The sequence below is a fragment of the Drosophila subobscura genome, chromosome U, assembly GCF_008121235.1.
Source record: "Drosophila subobscura isolate 14011-0131.10 chromosome U, UCBerk_Dsub_1.0, whole genome shotgun sequence".
NCBI classification, from domain to species: Eukaryota; Metazoa; Arthropoda; class Insecta; order Diptera; family Drosophilidae; genus Drosophila; species Drosophila subobscura.
The window spans coordinates 8,829,101-8,847,861 of NC_048534.1; the positions used below are offsets into that span (position 1 = coordinate 8,829,101).

General features: G+C 42.7%; 7 protein-coding genes and 1 long non-coding RNA gene across 10 annotated transcripts; 4 read left to right on the forward strand and 4 right to left on the reverse strand.

The window, feature by feature from the left end:
• Window positions 1-256: 256 nt before the first annotated feature.
• Window positions 257-1,144, reverse strand: LOC117900922. The gene is made up of 3 exons (XR_004649301.1): window positions 770-1,144; window positions 635-702; window positions 257-568 (listed from the first exon to the last, which is right to left on the reverse strand). It is a non-coding gene; the product is annotated as an uncharacterized LOC117900922 (long non-coding RNA).
• Window positions 1,145-1,556: 412 nt separating this feature from the next.
• On the reverse strand, window positions 1,557-3,864 carry LOC117901798 (defense protein l(2)34Fc). 2 transcript variants are annotated; one of them, XM_034812708.1, is made up of 2 exons: window positions 3,767-3,864; window positions 1,557-2,174 (listed from the first exon to the last, which is right to left on the reverse strand). In XM_034812708.1, exon 2 carries the CDS (start codon window positions 2,167-2,169, stop codon window positions 1,690-1,692), a length of 480 nt encoding a protein of 159 aa, XP_034668599.1. In that variant the 5' UTR covers window positions 2,170-2,174; window positions 3,767-3,864; the 3' UTR covers window positions 1,557-1,689. The 2 variants fall into 2 exon arrangements, with proteins under 2 accessions (XP_034668599.1, XP_034668600.1); XM_034812709.1 differs by having other exon boundaries at window positions 3,763-3,823.
• Window positions 3,865-4,785: 921 nt separating this feature from the next.
• Window positions 4,786-5,343, forward strand: LOC117902044. Its single transcript, XM_034813109.1, has 2 exons — window positions 4,786-5,024; window positions 5,081-5,343. Exons 1-2 carry the CDS (start codon window positions 4,832-4,834, stop codon window positions 5,326-5,328), a joined length of 441 nt encoding a protein of 146 aa, XP_034669000.1. The 5' UTR covers window positions 4,786-4,831; the 3' UTR covers window positions 5,329-5,343.
• On the reverse strand, window positions 5,323-7,828 carry LOC117902040 (nucleolar protein 10). Its single transcript, XM_034813104.1, has 4 exons — window positions 7,671-7,828; window positions 7,213-7,614; window positions 6,438-7,159; window positions 5,323-6,375 (listed from the first exon to the last, which is right to left on the reverse strand). Exons 1-4 carry the CDS (start codon window positions 7,734-7,736, stop codon window positions 5,379-5,381), a joined length of 2,187 nt encoding a protein of 728 aa, XP_034668995.1. The 5' UTR covers window positions 7,737-7,828; the 3' UTR covers window positions 5,323-5,378.
• Window positions 7,829-8,445: 617 nt separating this feature from the next.
• On the forward strand, window positions 8,446-9,060 carry LOC117902046. The gene is made up of 3 exons (XM_034813112.1): window positions 8,446-8,512; window positions 8,574-8,636; window positions 8,706-9,060. Exons 1-3 carry the CDS (start codon window positions 8,504-8,506, stop codon window positions 8,898-8,900), a joined length of 267 nt encoding a protein of 88 aa, XP_034669003.1. The 5' UTR covers window positions 8,446-8,503; the 3' UTR covers window positions 8,901-9,060.
• Window positions 9,061-9,284: 224 nt separating this feature from the next.
• Window positions 9,285-9,997, reverse strand: LOC117902045 (histidine-rich glycoprotein). Its single transcript, XM_034813111.1, has 2 exons — window positions 9,882-9,997; window positions 9,285-9,732 (listed from the first exon to the last, which is right to left on the reverse strand). Exons 1-2 carry the CDS (start codon window positions 9,891-9,893, stop codon window positions 9,358-9,360), a joined length of 387 nt encoding a protein of 128 aa, XP_034669002.1. The 5' UTR covers window positions 9,894-9,997; the 3' UTR covers window positions 9,285-9,357.
• Window positions 9,998-10,608: 611 nt separating this feature from the next.
• Window positions 10,609-13,662, forward strand: LOC117902043 (ras-related protein Rab-14). Of its 2 annotated transcripts, none has more exons than XM_034813108.1 (5): window positions 10,609-10,911; window positions 12,231-12,344; window positions 12,404-12,584; window positions 12,643-12,825; window positions 12,885-13,662. In XM_034813108.1, the coding sequence occupies exons 2-5, from the start codon at window positions 12,239-12,241 to the stop codon at window positions 13,060-13,062; spliced, it is 648 nt and encodes a 215-aa protein (XP_034668999.1). In that variant the 5' UTR covers window positions 10,609-10,911; window positions 12,231-12,238; the 3' UTR covers window positions 13,063-13,662. The 2 variants fall into 2 exon arrangements, with proteins under 2 accessions (XP_034668999.1, XP_034668998.1); XM_034813107.1 differs by lacking the exon at window positions 10,609-10,911 and adding an exon at window positions 11,879-12,165.
• A 2,816-nt stretch (window positions 13,663-16,478) lies between these two features.
• On the forward strand, window positions 16,479-17,764 carry LOC117902042 (odorant receptor 13a). Its single transcript, XM_034813106.1, has one exon. The coding sequence runs from the start codon at window positions 16,479-16,481 to the stop codon at window positions 17,742-17,744; it is 1,266 nt and encodes a 421-aa protein (XP_034668997.1). The 3' UTR covers window positions 17,745-17,764.
• Window positions 17,765-18,761: the final 997 nt, after the last annotated feature.

Genomic DNA, 18,761 nt, shown 5'->3' on the forward strand with positions numbered 1-18,761 from the left:
TAGCACAGTGCTGCCAGCCTGTTTAATATTTTTAGCGCGAACAGCTGACTATGATGGCAGTCGATAGCTGACTTGTATGAAATCCAACATAAAAACGTGAAACGTTTCGCAAACGGTAACCCAACTGTTAAAAACTATCCACACGCTGCGAGAGGAGAGGATCTATCTAAAATTCTCGTTACCAAAAGTAAGATGGCAGTTGTAAGTTGACAGTTTTATTTTTGATATTTTCTTATTTTATTTTTCCTCTAAATTTGTGTTTATTGTACGAAAATCAATCCTTAAGTACGTGAGGGCATTCCAGACATTTACCGTGAGGTGGTGAGTTCTTTGTGCATCTAAGTCATGCAGCAGCGCCCTTTTAGTCCCCACAGACTGAGATTGTACCTGCACGCTGCGTGGTAGATTCCATCGAGGACGATGGGGATGCCTGTGGCAAAAAACGAAGAAAGCGCAGCTGCTCAAAGAGGACAAGCAAGCGCAAGGGATCCTCTGGCAAGAGCAGCAGCAAGCGAAAGAAGTCGTCCTGTGCAAATCGTCGGCGCCAGAAGTCTGCGGCCAAAAAAAGCTGCGGGAAGAAGTCTCGTTTCAGTATTAAATATTAATTTAATGAAAATTCATTCGATGTAGTTACCAAATTAGTTCTCAAAATGTGGCATTGTGCCTTTGTTCAAGTTCTTCCAAAAAAAGCTTTACACTAACCTATGGTTAGTCGTTTATTGCAATATTTATTAATAGTAATTTTAAATTGAATTATGCAAATACTCACATTTTAGGTTGTGGCCCATGATGCCGTTGTCCGTTGCCTCAGTCTCGTTTTGTCGTAGCCAGACTTACGCCGTGGTGCTTCACAAGACCAATTGCAGTGCCTTTTTCGACGCTCCGACACGAATTCAATGGCATGGGACGGCCAGAATCTGATCGTAGAGGAGCAAAGGTCCAGAGAGACGAGCTTGAATCATGCTGGCAGTGGCTCCTCCTCTAATAGCCGTACCGCACACCCTTTGCCGATCACTGCAGAGCCAACCGACACAGCCACGGATGCACAACGACAATTAAAAACACATCACACAAATTTTGAATAACAAAACAAAAATTTAGAGCACTAAAATTTAGTTGTGTTTTACACAAAGGTAAATTTGTTAATGGAAAAATACAAATATTGTGGCAAAAATGTCAAATAATTTTGCTTCACAGCTTCCTATGATATATTTAAATAAAATAAAATAAATATAATTAAAGGAATTGTACGCTACTCTTCAATAAATATGTATTAATAAACTTCAAGAAGTATCCAATAAAAAAACAGTCAATTAATTGTTTCATAAACATCAAAAATTCTCAACAAATTGTGTTATTTAAAGGGCAGCCAGTGCTGCCAGCTTGTTTAAAATTTGTAACGCAAACAGCTGACATTGGAGACAATCGGAAGCTGACTTGTATGAAATACCACTTATCGGAACTTGTATCGATGTTTCAACGGCTTTTGTTTTAATTCGAATTAAAACTTAACTGACAATGCCTCCATTAAGTATAGACAATTTTCTTTAAGGAAATTCATTAACTTTTGACTTTATTCCAAAAAATACTTGGTTCCAAAGTTGCTTGGAGCATTAACGGTCAACACTATTATAGAATTACGAAAAATAAACATGAAATATCTATCACAAATACTGAGAACAGCTTCATTTACTCCACGTCGACGTCTTTGGTGACGCGTCCCACCCAGTAGACGAAACCAGTTTGGACGACAGTAGCCATGAACTTGACGTTGCCCTTGTAACCCGCTGGTGGGATCCAATCAAAGGTGATGCCGGTCAGTGGGCTGCCCTTGGTGGCCTTCAGGTGAGTCAGCGTGTCCTGCTTGCCGGCGCAGTCCAGTGTCTGGGAATGCACGGCATCGACCACCTTGAATTCTCCCACTATCCGGTTCTGACCGTCGCGAGCCTGGATCATGAAGCCGAGAAACTCCTCACCGCCGAGGGTAAGCGTCAGCTTCTGATCGCTTCGGACATGCGCAGGGCCGGAGATGCTGTACGGGGGCTTCTCCGTCTGCAGCTTGGCCCCATGCTGGGGTGTCAGGTCCCGACAGGCGGCCTTGGGACCACCCTCCGAATAAGCGTGGACACTGATGGCCAGGCAGGCAGCGATCGCAAGGAATCGGAACATTGTCGCTTTGCAGGAAGAAAGGAGGAGGGAATTTTGTTAAAAACTGGCATTTATTTGTTATTAAAATGCTACTGCTTATCCGTTCTGAATGCACTTAGCTGCATTTAGTTGCTTTTTGTTCATTAATTAATTAACATCTGCACTGAAGTGAGACTTTATGCCGTGAGGCCTTGGCCAGCTTGACTCTGTTTGATGTTTACTTTGTTTTTACATATACATACATATGTGTGTATGTATGTATCTACATATGTACATATATTTATGCAATTATAAATGCATCGGAAACCAGCTCCGATTAGCAGCTTGTTCAGTTTCCAACGACTCATGCCATACATATGTAGTAGCCTTGACGGTTGACAGTTGCAGCTCCTAATCTAAGATCTGAGAGTGGGCTGGAACCATTATGTAACAGCCTGAGAATGAACTCTGAAGAAGAAGTAACAAATACGTTTGGCATTTTGCGTGCTTTGGTGTGGTTGAACGACCAAAATCATTTGACAGTTCAAGCACGCTTTTCCCATAAATCTTCTGTTCGCAAAAATACGACGGACAGAGCTCTGATCTGTACATACTGTGTGCCTAATGAAACAATTATAAACTTGGCCAACTTGCATGCTGATTAAAACACATTTGTCAAAATCAATAAACTGGTTTCTCGCCCAAACACGAAAACTTTAAAAACCCGTTTAGAGTACATGATTTCCATACAATTCGAACAAGACTTTATAATTATTTCTGAATTGTCACTACACTTTGATAACCATCGAGTCAATGTGTTTGACAATTGGAGAATCGTGAGCTCAGCTAAGTACTTCCTCAGACAAACTTCAGGTTCAAGGTGGAAGTGAGGTTTGGACTCGAATGGAGTCCAAGCTGATCGGATGGAGCTTTGCCGAAGCTCTTGTCACAGCTCTTGGACTCCAGTTCGAAGAGACCTTGTCAACGCCTTAAGACCCAAGCCAGAAGGCGAAGACAAGCCCCGATTTGTCGTCTTGCAATATGCTAAAGTTCAGCATTGGACTAGTTGGTGTCTACTACGTCTACGTCTGCGCCAAGTCGTGAGTTACTTTGTCTTCTGTTTTTCTTGTTTCTCTATCGGTGTATTTATGGGCCTTTGTCCAACCGGTTGCCAGATTTTATTAGATAAAATCTCATTGGTAATTAAATTGCTTGTGGTTTTGCGTATTGCTGTGAGCTCTGCAATATATTTGTATTATGATTATCAAATGCCTGGCACGGAGTTGCTGAAGCTTGAAGCTTCCCATAGAATTTACAATTATGGAGGCTAATTTTTGAACGGCAGACCAAACGTTAAATGTAAATACAGTAATTAGGGGAAAATATCATTTTTATGCTAAATACTAGCTAGCGTGATTATTACCCCGTAGAAGGTCTCGACGTTAAATTTATAGCCCCACTGAGCACTATATGACATTGAAAGGATGGTATCTATCACAGGAATATCTACTGCCAAAAAGAATTTGTCACTTTTTTCCCCCTAAGAAGCAGCACCACAGAACTTTCCAGGCTTCCACTGATCGCTTAGGATCATGAAAAGTATTAGTGTTTAATCCACTTTGGTACTCGTGTTACCTACCACTCTTGGACAAAGACTAGCACAAACGATTGAAAAGAAAAACTTGAAATGAGCTGAAAATTCTACAACAGCTTCATATTTATACGAAAATTTGATCTACAATACGAGCTGAGCTGAGCTTTGCACTGAAAGCTCAGTCAGTGGTCCGAAATGCAGCTTCGGGCTGAGTGAGTCAAAAGCTCAAACGAAATAAAATTCAGTTGATGGAAAAGCTCTAATGGATCTAATGGCTGGGAGCAGTGACTAAGTGTTTACTTTTGACTAGAAAATAAATATCCAGTTAATTAGCAATTCGATCACAGAGAAACTCAGCAACTAGAATTTGCTAATAAATGTCACAACTCGACGGTAGAAAGCTGCAGCGGAGAAGTATGAATATTCCACTTAGGAAATGTGCACAGATGTGGCCTGTTCCGGACTTTATTTTTGAACAGATCATGTGCTGGCAAAGTAATAATTTCCTGTTCTGATTTTACAATTTATGTACTTGATTCACTGGCATTGCAAGACAAGTAGACTTTCTAAATTAATTATTGAAAGCAATTCATAAAGAATATTTTACAGAATGAGTTGACAGAATTAGTGCACTGGCAATAGGCGTAGTATAAGTATTAGACACCTTTAAAGGATGCCACTTGGATGTGTTTGTAGAGCTTGAATGGACCTGATCCCTGTTTACGAGTCCAAAAACTAAATTATTTCCCATTTAGTAGGTAATTCGAGTACAAAGCGGATAGCCAGATGGAACTTAAAGCTGCTCCTTGGCGATCACTGAAAGGCTCTACACTTTTGTAGTATTGTTTTGGAATAATACAACTAAAATCTGGCTGACCTGGGTGTTGTCTGAATTGCATTCTCATTTGGATTATGTTAAAAACTCTAAAATTCTCACTCTCAAAAATAATATTGTTAAGTCTAATGTATAATTTATTCATGAAAATTATTAGCTAGCAGTCCTTGACATTTGTGAAATATATTTGTATTTGAACGCTTCGTCAATCTAGTAGTCCATATGCTAGTTATCATTCCCTGTCGTCTGCAAGTTATTATTTATCCAAGCAAAAAATGGGTGCAGAACAATCGGCTTTATCGGCTTCCACACAAACTGGACAGCCCGAAGCTACCTTGGAACTGGTAAATTCCAAATTGTTTTTCAGTAATTATTTCGACAAAATGCCCAAGCCCAAGACGGGTCCTGTGACCCAGGCTCTACTGCGTTTGGTGGAAAACATGCCCAAAGGTGGCGAAACATTTTTGCGTAAGTAGCTCTTCCAATATAAAAGGATGAGTTTAGATTAAGACCTAACCAAGCAGAAGATGAAGCTGCACCACAAGCGAATATAAGTCCAGGAAAGAATGGGGAGAATGATGGCAGCGAGAGCGACTTCGATTTGGATTCCATCGCAGCCATAGATTTCTATGATGGTCGCCTTGAGTTGGAGCCGCTGCAGATAGTCGAATTCGAGTCCATGGACGATTATGATTTGGTCGTAGAGCCAGTTGAGCCTTGCCCACTGCAAGATGTTCTGCCAATTTTCGACTTTGATGTGGAGGACTTTTAAAATAAAATATGAATTTATTTACAAAACGAATTGCAATTTGTTGAAGCTTTCTACTTAAAGTTAACCTTCTTTAGCCTCAACGATTTGATGGGCCGGACGATACTTCTCCTCTCGTCGCGATGCTTCTTCAGCTCCGCCTCGCGCTTCTTGGCATGGTACTGTGTCTTCTTTTGCTTGTTCACCTCGAAGGTCATTTGTCGATTGCCGAGGGAGCGACCCACATTGGTCACCTGACCTTCCAGCTGGGACATGACGCGCACTCGATCCTGCAGGCTGGCCTGCTTTATGCGTTGCTGCATAAGGCTGTTGCCTTGGTGCTGATCCAGCGGGGTCATGGTAAATCGTTTTCCAATACCATTTGTGGGTGGATGATTGTAATTGCCATTTTTCAAGTGCCTTTCTTGGTCATTAGCCCTCTGCAGCTGATCGTCAGCTTCTGCTGTTTCCATGGCCTCCTCTTCCTCGTCTTCATCCTCGCGTTGTCGCTTGACCTGTTTGTAGGCCTGTTTCATTTCCTTGACATATTCCCGTCTGTCATCGTCATCCGAAGAGGCCTCGTCACCACTCTCCACTTCCTTTTCGCCGTCGCTCTTTTCAAAACCGAACAGATCCTCGTCATTGTCGCTGTCGTCACGTGGCTCTGCCTCCTCTGCATGCAGTTCCGCCACTCGAGCCACCTCCACACGCTGCTTCAACTCCTTGGCCTTGGACTTATCCAAGCGGTTGAGAACAGGAGCCAGAAGACGATACTCCTCGGCCTCCTTGTTGACCGCAAAGTCGGAATTCTCAAACATGGCCTTGAAACGTGAGTCCTCCAGCAGATTGGGCACATTGCGCTGCTTGGCACTGTTTGAGGGATTGGCCTGCTCGTCCATAATCTTGAGAGCCAACTCCTTGTTGACTTTTGGCAGTTTTGAATCGATTTGCAGGCGTGACTTTCTCTCACTTTCAATCTCCTGACGGATCTTATCCTTGCGGAAGCGGTCAAACGCGAAGGGCTCCACGACAGCCTTTGCTTTGTTGTACAAACGAGCGTCCATGAAGTAGCTGAAAAAGGAATAAATTTAAATCCCAACCTGAACAAACATTTAGCTCCGCTTTGGACTCACCCATGCATGTAGCCCTTGAGCAGATTGGTGCCAACGAGATGTTCCATGCCCAATTCTGCCAGCTCTTTGGCTGTAACAAACTGATAGTCATCGTAGACATTCTCCAGAACCTCCGATTCGATCTCCTCGGTGAGATTGTCCAGGAATGAGCACCAGCGTGGAGCCGGTCCCATTGCGGGCACGTAGTAGGTCAACATTTTCACATCTTCCTGGGCCAGGAAGAACATGCCCGTGTCGGGTATGGTACAGAAATCGTTAAACGAGCTGGTTGACTCCACGTAAGCGATCTGCTTGCCCGTCTGCTCATCCCATAGCTTCAGCGTCGCCTCGTCCATGCTGTAAACAGCATTCTGAGCAGGGTTAAAGGCCAGCCGCTTGATGGGCAGTCGATTGAGGTGATTCTTCACTAGCAGCGGCTGCTTGGCGCGTATATCGTAGATAAGAACATGGCCAGACGCCGTGCCCACCGCCATATGTAAGCCACTGCGGTACTTAAGAGCTGTGACTGAGGGAAACTCCTTGACGCCGGGCAATTTCATGGCCACATCCAGGGTGGAGCATCGTTGCTTTGTTCGCGGATCCCACGCCTCAACCGTGCCCTCTTTGGTGCCAGCAACAAGCAGATGATGCTCGGGATTCACATCGCAGGCATTGAGACAGCTGGCGTCCGTCTCAAAGGGCTGTAGGAACTGACCACGCTCTAGATTCAGTCGATAAATGTCCTGCAAACGAAGCGATTAGTATGGAAAAAGGAACGACTCTGCCCAATGCCTACCTTGCCCACTCCCACAATGTACATATCACAGCTGGGCTTGTGATACTTCATGTCACGCCCAAAGCGGGGAATCCTGAGCCTATAGTGCCGTCCGTGGGCCGCGTGAATCTCTACATAGCGATCGCATTGCAGGAACACCATTTTACAATAGTCGTCGCTAATGACCTCGAACGTGGTCACCTCCGAGTCAAAGCAGCGCTCAAATTTGATGGAGAGATTGGAGACTTCAAAGCATTTGACACGCGGCTTGTACGTTCCTGTGGCTAGGATGTACTGCTGGTCGGGACTCATGCGAATGCTGGTGCACACGCCTGGCATGTCAAAGTCTTGGATGAGCTCGATCTGCCTCCGCGAGTCCACCTTCTTCATCAACTTCGACTTCTTGCGCCGGTCCGTCAGCCACTGAAAGGGAGAATTATTATTTGGCTGCCTAAATTCAAGGATATTGTTTCACTTACATCGGGCACCGACTTGCCGGCGCTCAAGTTGTATATTTTCACATCGTTAACTTCGTTGACGAACATGTTTGCTGCAATATATTAAACAATATTGCAACATAAACAAACGAAGAAGTCCGCAACACGTGCGCCCCGCTAGAGCTGCAAAAAACAAACGATAGTCCAGTCGATGGATGGATTATTCAAAACCAGAGGTGGGTACTTTGCTACATTCTGTTAAAATCGGCCACCACTAGTCTACGGTATTCGTACCCCAGCCAGCTGCTGCAAGAGTATGTGTGCGCGTGAGACACAAGTATAAATGATACAATTAGGATAAAATCTGTTTAATTCTAGAAGTCCTGGCTAGCTAGTAATATTAAACAGAAGCTCAAAATCGAGGAAATTAAATGATGTACCAATGTAATGTACCGTACGGTAAAAGTTTCCGATAGTGTTGCAGTTTGGCGATAGTAGTAATATCGATTAATAAATATTTTAGGCGCCATAAAAATAATAAGTTAAATTTAAAAAGAATCTAGGATTTATTTATTTATTGTTATAAAATAAGTGTATTAACCGAATTCACCAAGGCAAACTTTCCACCGCCCCATCGGAAAATATGTGTAAAACACATGTAGCTGATGAAATTAATCTGATCAAGATATGTATCTTTCTGACCCTGATTGGGATAACGACTTTTTCAGACTTCCACAATCAATGAAGATGTGTTAAATCGATCTCCGGTACTGTATTTTTGAACACTATAAATATTGATTGCTTGTTGGTGGCCACCACAGTTGAAAAACAAAATTTCTTCTAAACAGTGCTCAGCCAGGAATACATTTTTAAAAATGACAAAAGTATTGTGCAGAGAAAAGGTGTAAAAAATGAACTTGTTAAAACAATCCTCGTTTATTTCAGGTTTTTGCAGTACTTTCAGTCCTGGCTGTGTTAGCAACATCTATTTATGCCGGACCCGTGGAGGTGAGTGACAAGGTTTATATCACACAATGCTGACCAATTCAACGGATATCGACTTATTATGATTTCCAGAGGAAACCTCCATTGCCCGCAAGTGATCTCTCCACTGCCGATTCCATGGGCTATGGCTACTATGCGGTTCCTTTTCCTGGCTACTACAATGGATACGGCGGATATGGAGGGGGATACAAGTACGGAGGATACCACGGTTATCGCAGCTATGGAAGAACTTACTATAGTCCCCAAATGTATCCCGTCTGGGGCTAAGACCGATGAGACAGATATGATCGTGACCTAAGAAATTGTGAGAAATTCCCTAAAAATACTTCTGCAAATTTTCGCCTAATGCCATGCTACGAGTGTTTGACCCCAGAAACAATTAAGACAGCACCGGCATAACTGCAATAAAAGCAAACACTCTTACATATGCTTTATTATTTTCACTACACTTCGCTCGCAATAACCGGATTACGAGACTGTTTGAGTGCTTCCGAAGAAACATAAACAGACAGCCAAGCTATCCCAAGCGTAATTAAACAATTTCGACCCGCGACCCGAACCTGAACCTCTTTTCTTGGCCAATGATTTTACGACACACACATGCCCAACCCAAAACATTTTTCAGCGACTGGAAGATGTAACACATTTTCGTGAATTTCACTGCCGCTGCTGACTTTATTGTTACCTATGGATACATATAAATACACTGCTCAGAACTTCCTGGCTAAAAATGGCGACGCGACCCCGTGTGGCGCTTATGGGAGTGTGGTTTGGCATCATGCGACAGCTTGCGGGACTTCGATCGCTTATTGCTCTGGGACTGCAGGTGTTGATGCTTCTTGTGGCCCTGCACCAACCTGGCTGCCTTGCTCTGTCCGTGCTTCTTGTGTGCCGCGGATTTGGTGTGCTGCTTAGGGCCGAGTGCAGGAACTGCAAGCTTGCCATGCCGGATGTGCTCCTGACCGTGCGAATGGTGTTTATTTGTCTTCAAATGATGACCAGTTTGCGCATGGTGGGACAGCTGACGATGGCGTTCGTTTTCCTCTACCGGATGCATTGCCAGGGCCACGGCCACCAAAAGCGTCACCAATATGATAATCTGCAACAGCGATCGGACACAATCAAAGTAATTTGAATAAACAAAATCGAAAAAAAAGGATTGAAAGTCCAGCAATCGCTTCTCCACGTCGATAAGATAAGGTACCGCCCATTCTCTTTCCGTTTTCCCCGGTCACATCAAATATTTACCTCCTTGAACATTGTATCGCTATATATTTATCTATTTTTTTTGTTCTGGAAGCTCTCGGTCCGCGTAGTCTAAAGTTAACTATTTGGCGTTCGAGTCTCGACTGTTTTTCGGTAACTCTTTCGCTCCAGGTTATATCGTTATCTGTTATGTACCCGGGAATGCCCGACTCTCTGCTCAAACCACATACATATGTATGTATGCATGTGTGTATGTGTGTATGTGTGTTCATAATATTGTTGAATTCGTCTGAGTTTTATCGCCCATACACTCGAAATAATTGTACATGCACATATTCATATACAGATGTTTTCATAAAAATAGTAGCCACTTGAAAACATTTCTGAGAGACTTATTTATCAGTTAGACATAAATTGCTTGAGGCTGAAGCCGGTTGGCCACCAATCCGAACATATGTATGTACATTCATATGCACATCTTATTCCGTAAACATTGCATTCCTTGCATACTGAACTTTTATGCATTGGCTCGGCTTGTTACCTACAAAACCCAATTAAAGAGAGTGCTACAGATAAAGTTACATTTAATAAAAGTCGCTTGGATATCGGAATTATAACATTCATGAATGGTTATAGGGTATACAGAATTTCACAAACGGGGAATGTATTTGTCTTCGGTATATTTGCGGTATATTTTAAAATTAAGGTGTATGTCGGTATATTTTTGAGGGTCAGACGTTATACCTTACAAAAACTCCGCGGTCTCACTGGGCATGCAAAAAAAAAAACAAGAAAGCCAAAAGAAAAGTGTCCACAGATTTGCATTAATTTTAACAATAATTAAATCAATAAACTTTTTGGTGGCCTTGCCCTAGCCCATCACATCAGTGCATGCAATAGCGCAGTGCTGTGCTGCAGTTTGTACTCGAAGATATCTGGAAAAAAAATCTGCTTGCTTGAAAACAACAATACACACACACAGACGCACTGGTACACAGGCACACCACACGCACCCCCGCAGCACTTCGTATCCGCCCTACATTCAATCCGCTCCCTAAGGTGTACTAAAACGGTGAGTAATAGTGCGGTATGCTCGCGTCTAAGCCAATTATAAGCGCTGTACTTGTGATTAAATTATTTAAAATGGAAACCTATCTTGGCGAAGTGTGGTGGGTGGTGGGTTGGATGTTTTCCATCAGACTTTCCCCTGTACTAAAAGTGTATTAGCGCTCTCTCTCTCTATCTCTATTCCGCTCTTATTATTTCTGTATTTTGCTGAGTACTCATTTCCCCGCGCTACCCGTGTCGCCCGTAATGGTATACACCCCCCGAATGCCGTTTTTGCTGTTGTTTTGGGTGCGCCTTTGTGCTTCTCGTGTTCATAACGATGCACTGGCACTGATCCATTCTACGCATTTTAGACTTCCCTTCACGAACGTTTCCGCCCCCGCCCGACAGCAGCCACCCAGCGCTCCATTGGCTGGCTGGCCTTTTGTGTGTTGACTGATAAGACACGAGACCAGCGACCCGGACAAATCTAAATTTCATGTCGCGGGGTGCCAGGGAGTCTATGAAATTGATTATTACTGTGCCGTTTCACAGGCAATTAAACAGTCATCGAGAGCCGATGTTCTAATATAAGAATAAGAAGTTGTTTTGCGTTGCATGTAGAAATAGGCAGATAAACAGCAACATGCGCAAGTATTGCTGTGCTGTGGTTTGCAATATACTCGGATAGGGAATGAATGAATGCCATCGCATATCGAACAGATAATGCAATAATATTTCCAGTAACTCACTTCACACGCTGGCCACGCGACCTTGAGACGAGTCTCGATTCATTTCAGTCAATGGTGTATGCTCCATTCACTTGCGCCCCTTGGAAGTACGGACCCTGCGGGTTGATGCTCACACTTCAGCAACTTCACGTCAAGTGTCATGCGTGCTGCCCCCTGGAGGGTTTTGCCCGTCGCAACATCAGTTGGGTTCGGGCAAAGTGAGCAAAGAAACCTGGTCGGCTGTTCAAACACAGGCATGCCTAGAAAAATATCGGGGGCAGCTCACAAAAATAAGAAAACGGGGAGCAAGATGTTGTGAAGTTGGAGCCACCTCGACGCTGCAGAACAAATTGATGTAGCGCGGCAATATCTTGATAAGCTTTTTGTGGTGGTTCTCGTGCATTTAGCTGCATAAATATAGAGCAAACCTCTTCGTTGACTGGCTGCTTGCTTGGGTTGGAGGGTCAGCACAATGAATGTCAAGATGAGCAAAGTGCGAGGCATTGCGAACAAACTGCACGAACGCATCGACTGTCTCATTGAAAAATGTGTGGATGCCGCCAAAGAAGAAGCAGATTTCTGGACGTGATTAATTTTCTGTGTACTCTTGCAGGTCCCAATATGACGGCAGCTCCGTACAACTATAACTACATCTTCAAATACATCATCATCGGGGACATGGGCGTGGGCAAGTCCTGCCTGCTGCACCAGTTTACCGAAAAGAAATGTGAGTAGAGCTTCAGTGAAATTACGAGCCGTCCACTAAACTGTTCGTTTGTCCCCCAGTCATGGCCAATTGCCCGCACACCATTGGCGTGGAGTTTGGAACTCGCATCATCGAGGTGGATGACAAAAAAATCAAGCTACAGATCTGGGACACAGCGGGCCAGGAGCGGTTCCGCGCAGTCACACGCTCTTACTACAGAGGAGCTGCCGGAGCTCTCATGGTTTATGACATAACGAGACGGTAAGCAGATGTCAAGGAAGATCCCGACTCAAACTTAACCATTATGCAATTCTTATAGCTCGACGTACAATCACTTGAGCAGCTGGCTCACCGACACGCGAAATCTCACAAACCCCAGCACAGTGATCTTTCTGATTGGTAACAAGTCCGACCTGGAGAGCACTCGTGAAGTGACCTACGAGGAGGCCAAGGAGTTTGCCGATGAGAATGGCCTCATGTTTCTCGAAGCGAGTGCAATGACGTAAGTATAAAGAGGAAATAAATGAAGTGAATTTTCGTAATAAACTTTCTTCGAAACAGTGGACAAAATGTGGAGGAAGCGTTTCTCGAAACCGCACGCAAGATCTATCAGAACATTCAGGAGGGAAGGCTCGATCTGAATGCGTCCGAGTCAGGGGTGCAGCACCGTCCCTCGCAGCCGTCACGAACCTCCCTGAGTAGCGAGGCCGCAAATGCCAAGGATCAGTGCTCGTGCTAAATGGATAATCCTTAACTTTACACACTCCTAGCTATACAAATCTATCTTAATTTTTAGCCCAACTCGTAATCATAATGATTTTCGATCTATCGAAACGCAAGCAAGAAACCAATGTATCCAGTTGATTCGATTCGATTATGCCTGGACGTGTGAACAAAAAAACTAAACCAAAATATAAAAGCCCTCCCTCTCCCCCGTAAATAAGAACACATTTAACATTTGTATTATCGAGTAAGCATAATTATTAGAAAATTGATACAATTGTTGGTTAGCGCGAGTATTTCTCACGGATCGTTGAAGGAACCAAAGTTTTGACTATGAAATTTCGAAAGGTTTATCGCTCTATGCATACCATACACCGAAGTGTTTGGTGCACACCTTAGGTACATTTCGATCTATAAACCTTGTGTTTTGTTGGCTCTATCTCTGTATATATTATATATGAATTTTGTATCTCCTTTATAAACGCTTTTTTGTTGAGTATTTGTTGTAGACGCGTGCAAAGTAATAAGTAAACGAACAATGTTATATGAATATTAACGACGTATTAATGGCATAATGCAATAGGAAATAAAGAATTGGTATTTATAAAGCCCCCCATATAAACGCGTTTTCATTTTTACTTCAAATGTTGAATGGGAGTGAAAAGCAGCGCATAAATGAAAGCTGAATCATATCAACCAATTGGGCGTCCTGCTAAAAATTGTGTCCGTTGCAGCCGCTTGATGAATTTGAGTTATAAGAATTTATTGGAAAATTAAGCCCGTAATAAGTTGCATAAAATAACTTTGTGCAGGGATTTTGCGCTTATTAAGAGACAAAAACTAGGTTGTTGGTCCGGATGAGCAATGTCATATCCTAATACTTATTTTGCTCCGTTCAACAGCGACTAAAAGAGCAATCTCCGTTTCTAATGAATTTGTGTTTAAATTGAGAGTAGACCGTGCATAAGTAGTAGAGAAACAAAAGAGCCAGCCGCACTCGCTCTATACATGAGGCTGAGATGAACTTAACTTTATATAACAGTGTATCTGCGCTCTAATTATTGGAATCAAAATACCTCATCATTTAGCAACTGAAACACGGAGATTTTGAACCCGGCGCTCTACACTATTTACCTTTTTAACAGCCTTTAACAGAAAACCCCAAGCGGACAATAAACAATGGGACGGACAAAAGAAAGACATGCAGTGAATTTTTGTTTATATTCGTTTATTGGAAAATGCCTTGGAGGCTGTGAAAGCTCCAAACCAAGAACTTCACAGTTTTCATTATACCCGGTACTCGAAGAGTAAATAGGGTATATTGTATTTGTGCGGATAACGGTTGTATGTAACGCACAGAAGGAAACGTTTCCGACCCCATAAAGTATATATATTCTTGATCAGCATCAATAGCCGAGTCGATTGAGCCATGTCTGTCTGTCCGTCTGTCCGTCCGTCCGTCCGTCCGTCTAATTTGTCGCCTAGTTCTCAGAGACTATAAGAGCTAGAGCCATTAAATTTTGGCACCAGACTGCTGTATGCTCACACTGAAACCAGTGTATTTAAAAAATGAGCCCCGCCCCCTTCCGCCACCGCAAAAGGGCAAAAACCTCCCAAATCTACAATTTTGAAGATAACAGAAAACTAAAAACGCCATTCCGTAGGGAATGACCATATCTATCAGATCATGGTCTATGATGCTATGAATCTGGAATCTTTTAGTCCATGTTTTTTCACTGTGTCAAAATCTGGATGCTATGAAACCGCAATTCATTTTTCAGTCGCCAAGTAACTAAAATGAATTGCGGTTTAATAGTATCCAGCTTTTGACACTGTGAAAAAACATGGAAACCAGTTACCTTCTACTGACTTCAGTTCGCCTGGTACTTGGTCTGAAAATTTTCCAGTTTTCGGCCATTTCAGTGAAGCAATTTCAAAAGTTCACAGTGGCGTCCCAACACAGATCGGCCAATTCTCGAACTACGTTATTTTAGTTCCAGAAAGGACCGTCTTCATCGCGTGGGCACCACTGTGCAAAGAGGTGACTGTCAAAATTTGACAAAAATAACAGGAGAGATTTGTTTTGTTGTTTTCTCCTTTATTTGTAGTCTGTCCAGGATGTGCCACGCCCCCTCGTGATCGGCACAATGTCCTGGATCCTTTGCGACCAGTTCGGGTGCAAGGACATTAAGGATATGCCATTTTCACGTTGTTTTTTCTTTTTAATCTCTACAAGGCTATAGCTCAGCTGTTTCCTGTCGAAAAAGGACATGTCACGCCTCCTCGGGATCGGGAAAATGTCCCGGATCACTTCGGGTGCTAGGACATTAAGGATAATTCCATTTGAATATTGTTTTTCTATATAATCCCCTTCAACGCTATAACTTGGCTGTTTCCTGTCGGATCAGGACATGGCATGCCTCCTGGCGAAGGTACGAGTCTCCTGTATCGCTTGAGTCCATCAAGGACCACAAGGACTGCAGGATATGGCTGTCCTACGCTATTTTGTAATTGGGAACTTTTCAGCCTGAAAGTATGCTATACTTTTGAGAACAAAAGCAGCCCCCAAAAGATACTTCAGTTTATTGGCCTCTGCCCCTGACACGTCTCTGCCGCTGTCTCTGCCGCGACTCTGCCCTGACTCTGCAGTGTGTGTTTCTAGGGGAGGGTGGCGAGCTAAAGGAGCGTGTTGGCGTGAGCAGTGTTGTTGATGTAGATGACAGATGAAGAAAAAATGTAAAATTTGACAAATAACCGCTAAGTTGCAGATGTAGTACTGAGTGCCGGGTATAAAAGTTATGACGCGTAAGAAGCGTCTCACATGTCCTTTCTCGTTATTAATTAAAATCTTGAATTGGCATAGCAAAACAATTAGAGAATATTCGTGTATCTTTTCTGGCATTGTTTGCGATTAATCGCACCACTAGGTTTCTTTTTTTTCATAATTTGATTTCTTATTTATGAACATTTTTAATGCGAGTATTAAATCAGTTAAAACACGAGGCGACTTTGAGGTAATGAAATGTCTTAATTCGTGCTTGAATTTTAAATGGAAGCTAGTAGTACTAGTATCAATACTTATTGGCACAATACAAACCACAAAATATGTGCGTATGTATCGTGGATGGAACCACCAATTGTCATATTATCGCTTGAAAAAATATGACAAATTTTGCTGTTTTGTTTACTGTTTTGTGGCACCTTGTAGCATTTAAGCTTCGTATGCCCACTGAAACCATATAATTAGCTACCCTGGTAAAAGTCTTAAATGAATATTTTATATTAAGGAGGTTCATTATTCGCCGCAGGCCTATACTTGACGCATGTAAAATTCTCTTTCAAAATGTCCTGTGCATCTGGAAATTTAATCAGATATAAAAGTGAAACCGGGCAGCTCTTTGCAGTGACAAGGCACTGGCAAGGCAAGAAGTCATGTTTAACTTACAACAAAACGCAGATATCAACTTTCGTTTACCTGTTCAATGTGTCTGGCTGAAGATGAATGGGTCTTGGCCATTTTGGCCCTCATCAAGGAAGAATAACAACTCAACGAGTTATTTCATTTACACCGCCTGGGCTTGGTACGTCATAGCATCCGTTGGCATAACGATCTTCTTTCAAACCGCATATTTGGTGACTCACCTTTCGGATATTATTATGACTACGGAGAATTGTTGCACCACATTCATGGGCGCCCTAAACTTTGTGCGATTGCTGCACTTACGTCTCAACCAGCGAAAATTTCGGAAATTAATTGAACAATTTGCACGCGATATCTGGATACCAGAAAACACCCACACGAGTATTAACGCCGAGTGCCATAAGCGTATGTTCACCTTTAGCATCATGACAGGTCTGCTCTCTTGTCTAATTTGCATGTACTGCGCCCTCCCGTTGGTGGAGCTTTTCTTTCGCACAGGAGTCGATGCAGTTGAGAAGCCATTTCCCTATAAAATGCTATTCCCTTTCGACGCGTACAGCAGTTGGATGCGCTATGTGCTCATCTACATGTTTACTTCATATGCCGGAATTTGTGTGGTGACAACTTTGTTTGCCGAAGATTCCCTTTTTGGTTTTTTCATTACGTACACCTGCGGACAGTTTCGATTGCTGCATGAACGGGTCGACAATGTGTGGACTGCGGCTAAAGAAAGATCTGAAATCACCGCCAACGAGCAACATTTGCAGCTGCAGCGACTGCACAAAATTGTTCAACAGCACAACAAAATTATCAGATTCGCCAAGTCTATGGAAGACTTTTTTAATCCCATACTGCTGGTGAACTTAATGATTTCATCGCTTTTAATTTGCATGGTTGGCTTTCAAATAATCACTGGAAAAAACATGTTCATTGGCGATTATGTTAAATTTATTGTATACATATCCTCCGCGATTTCCCAGTTATATGTTCTTTGTGAAAATGGAGATGCGTTAATTAGACATTCCACAACTACAGCATGGCACCTGTATGGATGTAAATGGGAGGATCCAAGCATCAGCAGTTTGTATTCATACACCGCCATGAGCCAGCAGTTCCGTAGTGACTTACAATTTATGATTCTCTGCAGTCAAAGACCAGTCAGAATAACGGCCTTTAAATTTTCCACTCTATCGCTGCAAAGTTTTACGGCGATTCTAAGTACATCAATGAGCTATTTCACATTATTGCGATCGCTCTACTACGAAGACCAATTGTAACTGATTCTGCACACTTTATAATTAATCAGCATTAAATAATAAAGTTATCAAGTTGGGCCTTATGTGCCCACTGCATTAATGATCTACTTATTCGCATAATTCAAAAATCTTACATAAAGTTTGATATTCTGTATAACTAATCTATTCAGTTATAAACTGGATTTGAACACTATGTACATACATTCAGATTAATTTTCATTAATGTATTGATGTGTAGAGTTGTAGATACATTTGTAGATTTGTCTGTAGATGTGTCTGTTGTACGTTATTGTCTGCATGTACGAAGTGTTTTTATTTTGGTGTGAGTCACCTCATACTCCGAAGTGAAACTTGTACAGAATTAGGAAGATTCAGGTGGGCCTGCAGGCTTGGCGTAACGTTTAGTCCAGCTCCGGACAATTTCATCGTGGAACTGCCGGTGACGCAGGTACACAAAAGCGGGCCCCATATAAAAGGGGTCGTGAGGATTGGGGTCTGACAACAGCGAAATGATTGAAAGGAGAACCTTTTCTACTGTCAGGATCGACGACCATTCGTCAGCCAGGATATTCAGGCATATGTGGCCATCAGGTGAAATGTTGCAGTGGAAAATTTTAGTTATAAATCGTACTTTAGGAGGTGAAAAAGGGTAGTCGCTTGGAAACAACAACTCTAATTTAAACACTCCTCCCTCATAGAGCGTGTCGGTGGGTCCAAGAATGGTGGCCAGCCAACGGAATGCATCATCCTCAACGTTCTCCACCTGGAACCCGTCCGTTGGATTTGCCATTATATCGGCCATCTCTCGGTTGAGACGCGTTATTGCGAGCCCTGGAGGCATGATCTGAAAGAATGAAAAAAAGTCAAAAATTTGTTTGCGGAAGAGGCTTCATTGCTTACCAAAGTTTACTCAGAAAAAATTGAAAAAATTTCTCCTTTTCAGATTGTTCCGTACTTTGTGAAATGAAAATTGTGAACCTTGTCACCTGACGCTTAAAACCAAATGACATATGTCTGAATGTATGACTTTGCTAACTG

Bases quoted from the DNA above. Each gene is read 5' to 3' on its own strand.
- LOC117901798 (XM_034812708.1), bottom strand. From the start codon at position 2,169: ATGTTCCGATTCCTTGCGATCGCTGCCTGCCTGGCCATCAGTGTCCAC.
- LOC117902044 (XM_034813109.1), top strand. From the start codon at position 4,832: ATGGGTGCAGAACAATCGGCTTTATCGGCTTCCACACAAACTGGACAG. The intron at 5,025-5,080 runs GTAAGTAGCTCT...CTAACCAAGCAG, and splicing joins AGGTGGCGAAACATTTTTGC to AAGATGAAGCTGCACCACAA.
- LOC117902040 (XM_034813104.1), bottom strand. From the start codon at position 7,736: ATGTTCGTCAACGAAGTTAACGATGTGAAAATATACAACTTGAGCGCC. The intron at 7,160-7,212 runs GTAGGCATTGGG...CTTCGTTTGCAG, and splicing joins ACATTGTGGGAGTGGGCAAG to GACATTTATCGACTGAATCT. The intron at 6,376-6,437 runs GTGAGTCCAAAG...TTCCTTTTTCAG, and splicing joins CTCAAGGGCTACATGCATGG to CTACTTCATGGACGCTCGTT.
- LOC117902046 (XM_034813112.1), top strand. The intron at 8,637-8,705 runs GTGAGTGACAAG...TATGATTTCCAG, and splicing joins TTTATGCCGGACCCGTGGAG to AGGAAACCTCCATTGCCCGC.
- LOC117902043 (XM_034813107.1), top strand. From the start codon at position 12,090: ATGAATGTCAAGATGAGCAAAGTGCGAGGCATTGCGAACAAACTGCAC. The intron at 12,166-12,230 runs GTGTGGATGCCG...GTACTCTTGCAG, and splicing joins CGACTGTCTCATTGAAAAAT to GTCCCAATATGACGGCAGCT. The intron at 12,826-12,884 runs GTAAGTATAAAG...TCTTCGAAACAG, and splicing joins CTCGAAGCGAGTGCAATGAC to TGGACAAAATGTGGAGGAAG.
- LOC117902042 (XM_034813106.1), top strand. From the start codon at position 16,479: ATGTTTAACTTACAACAAAACGCAGATATCAACTTTCGTTTACCTGTT.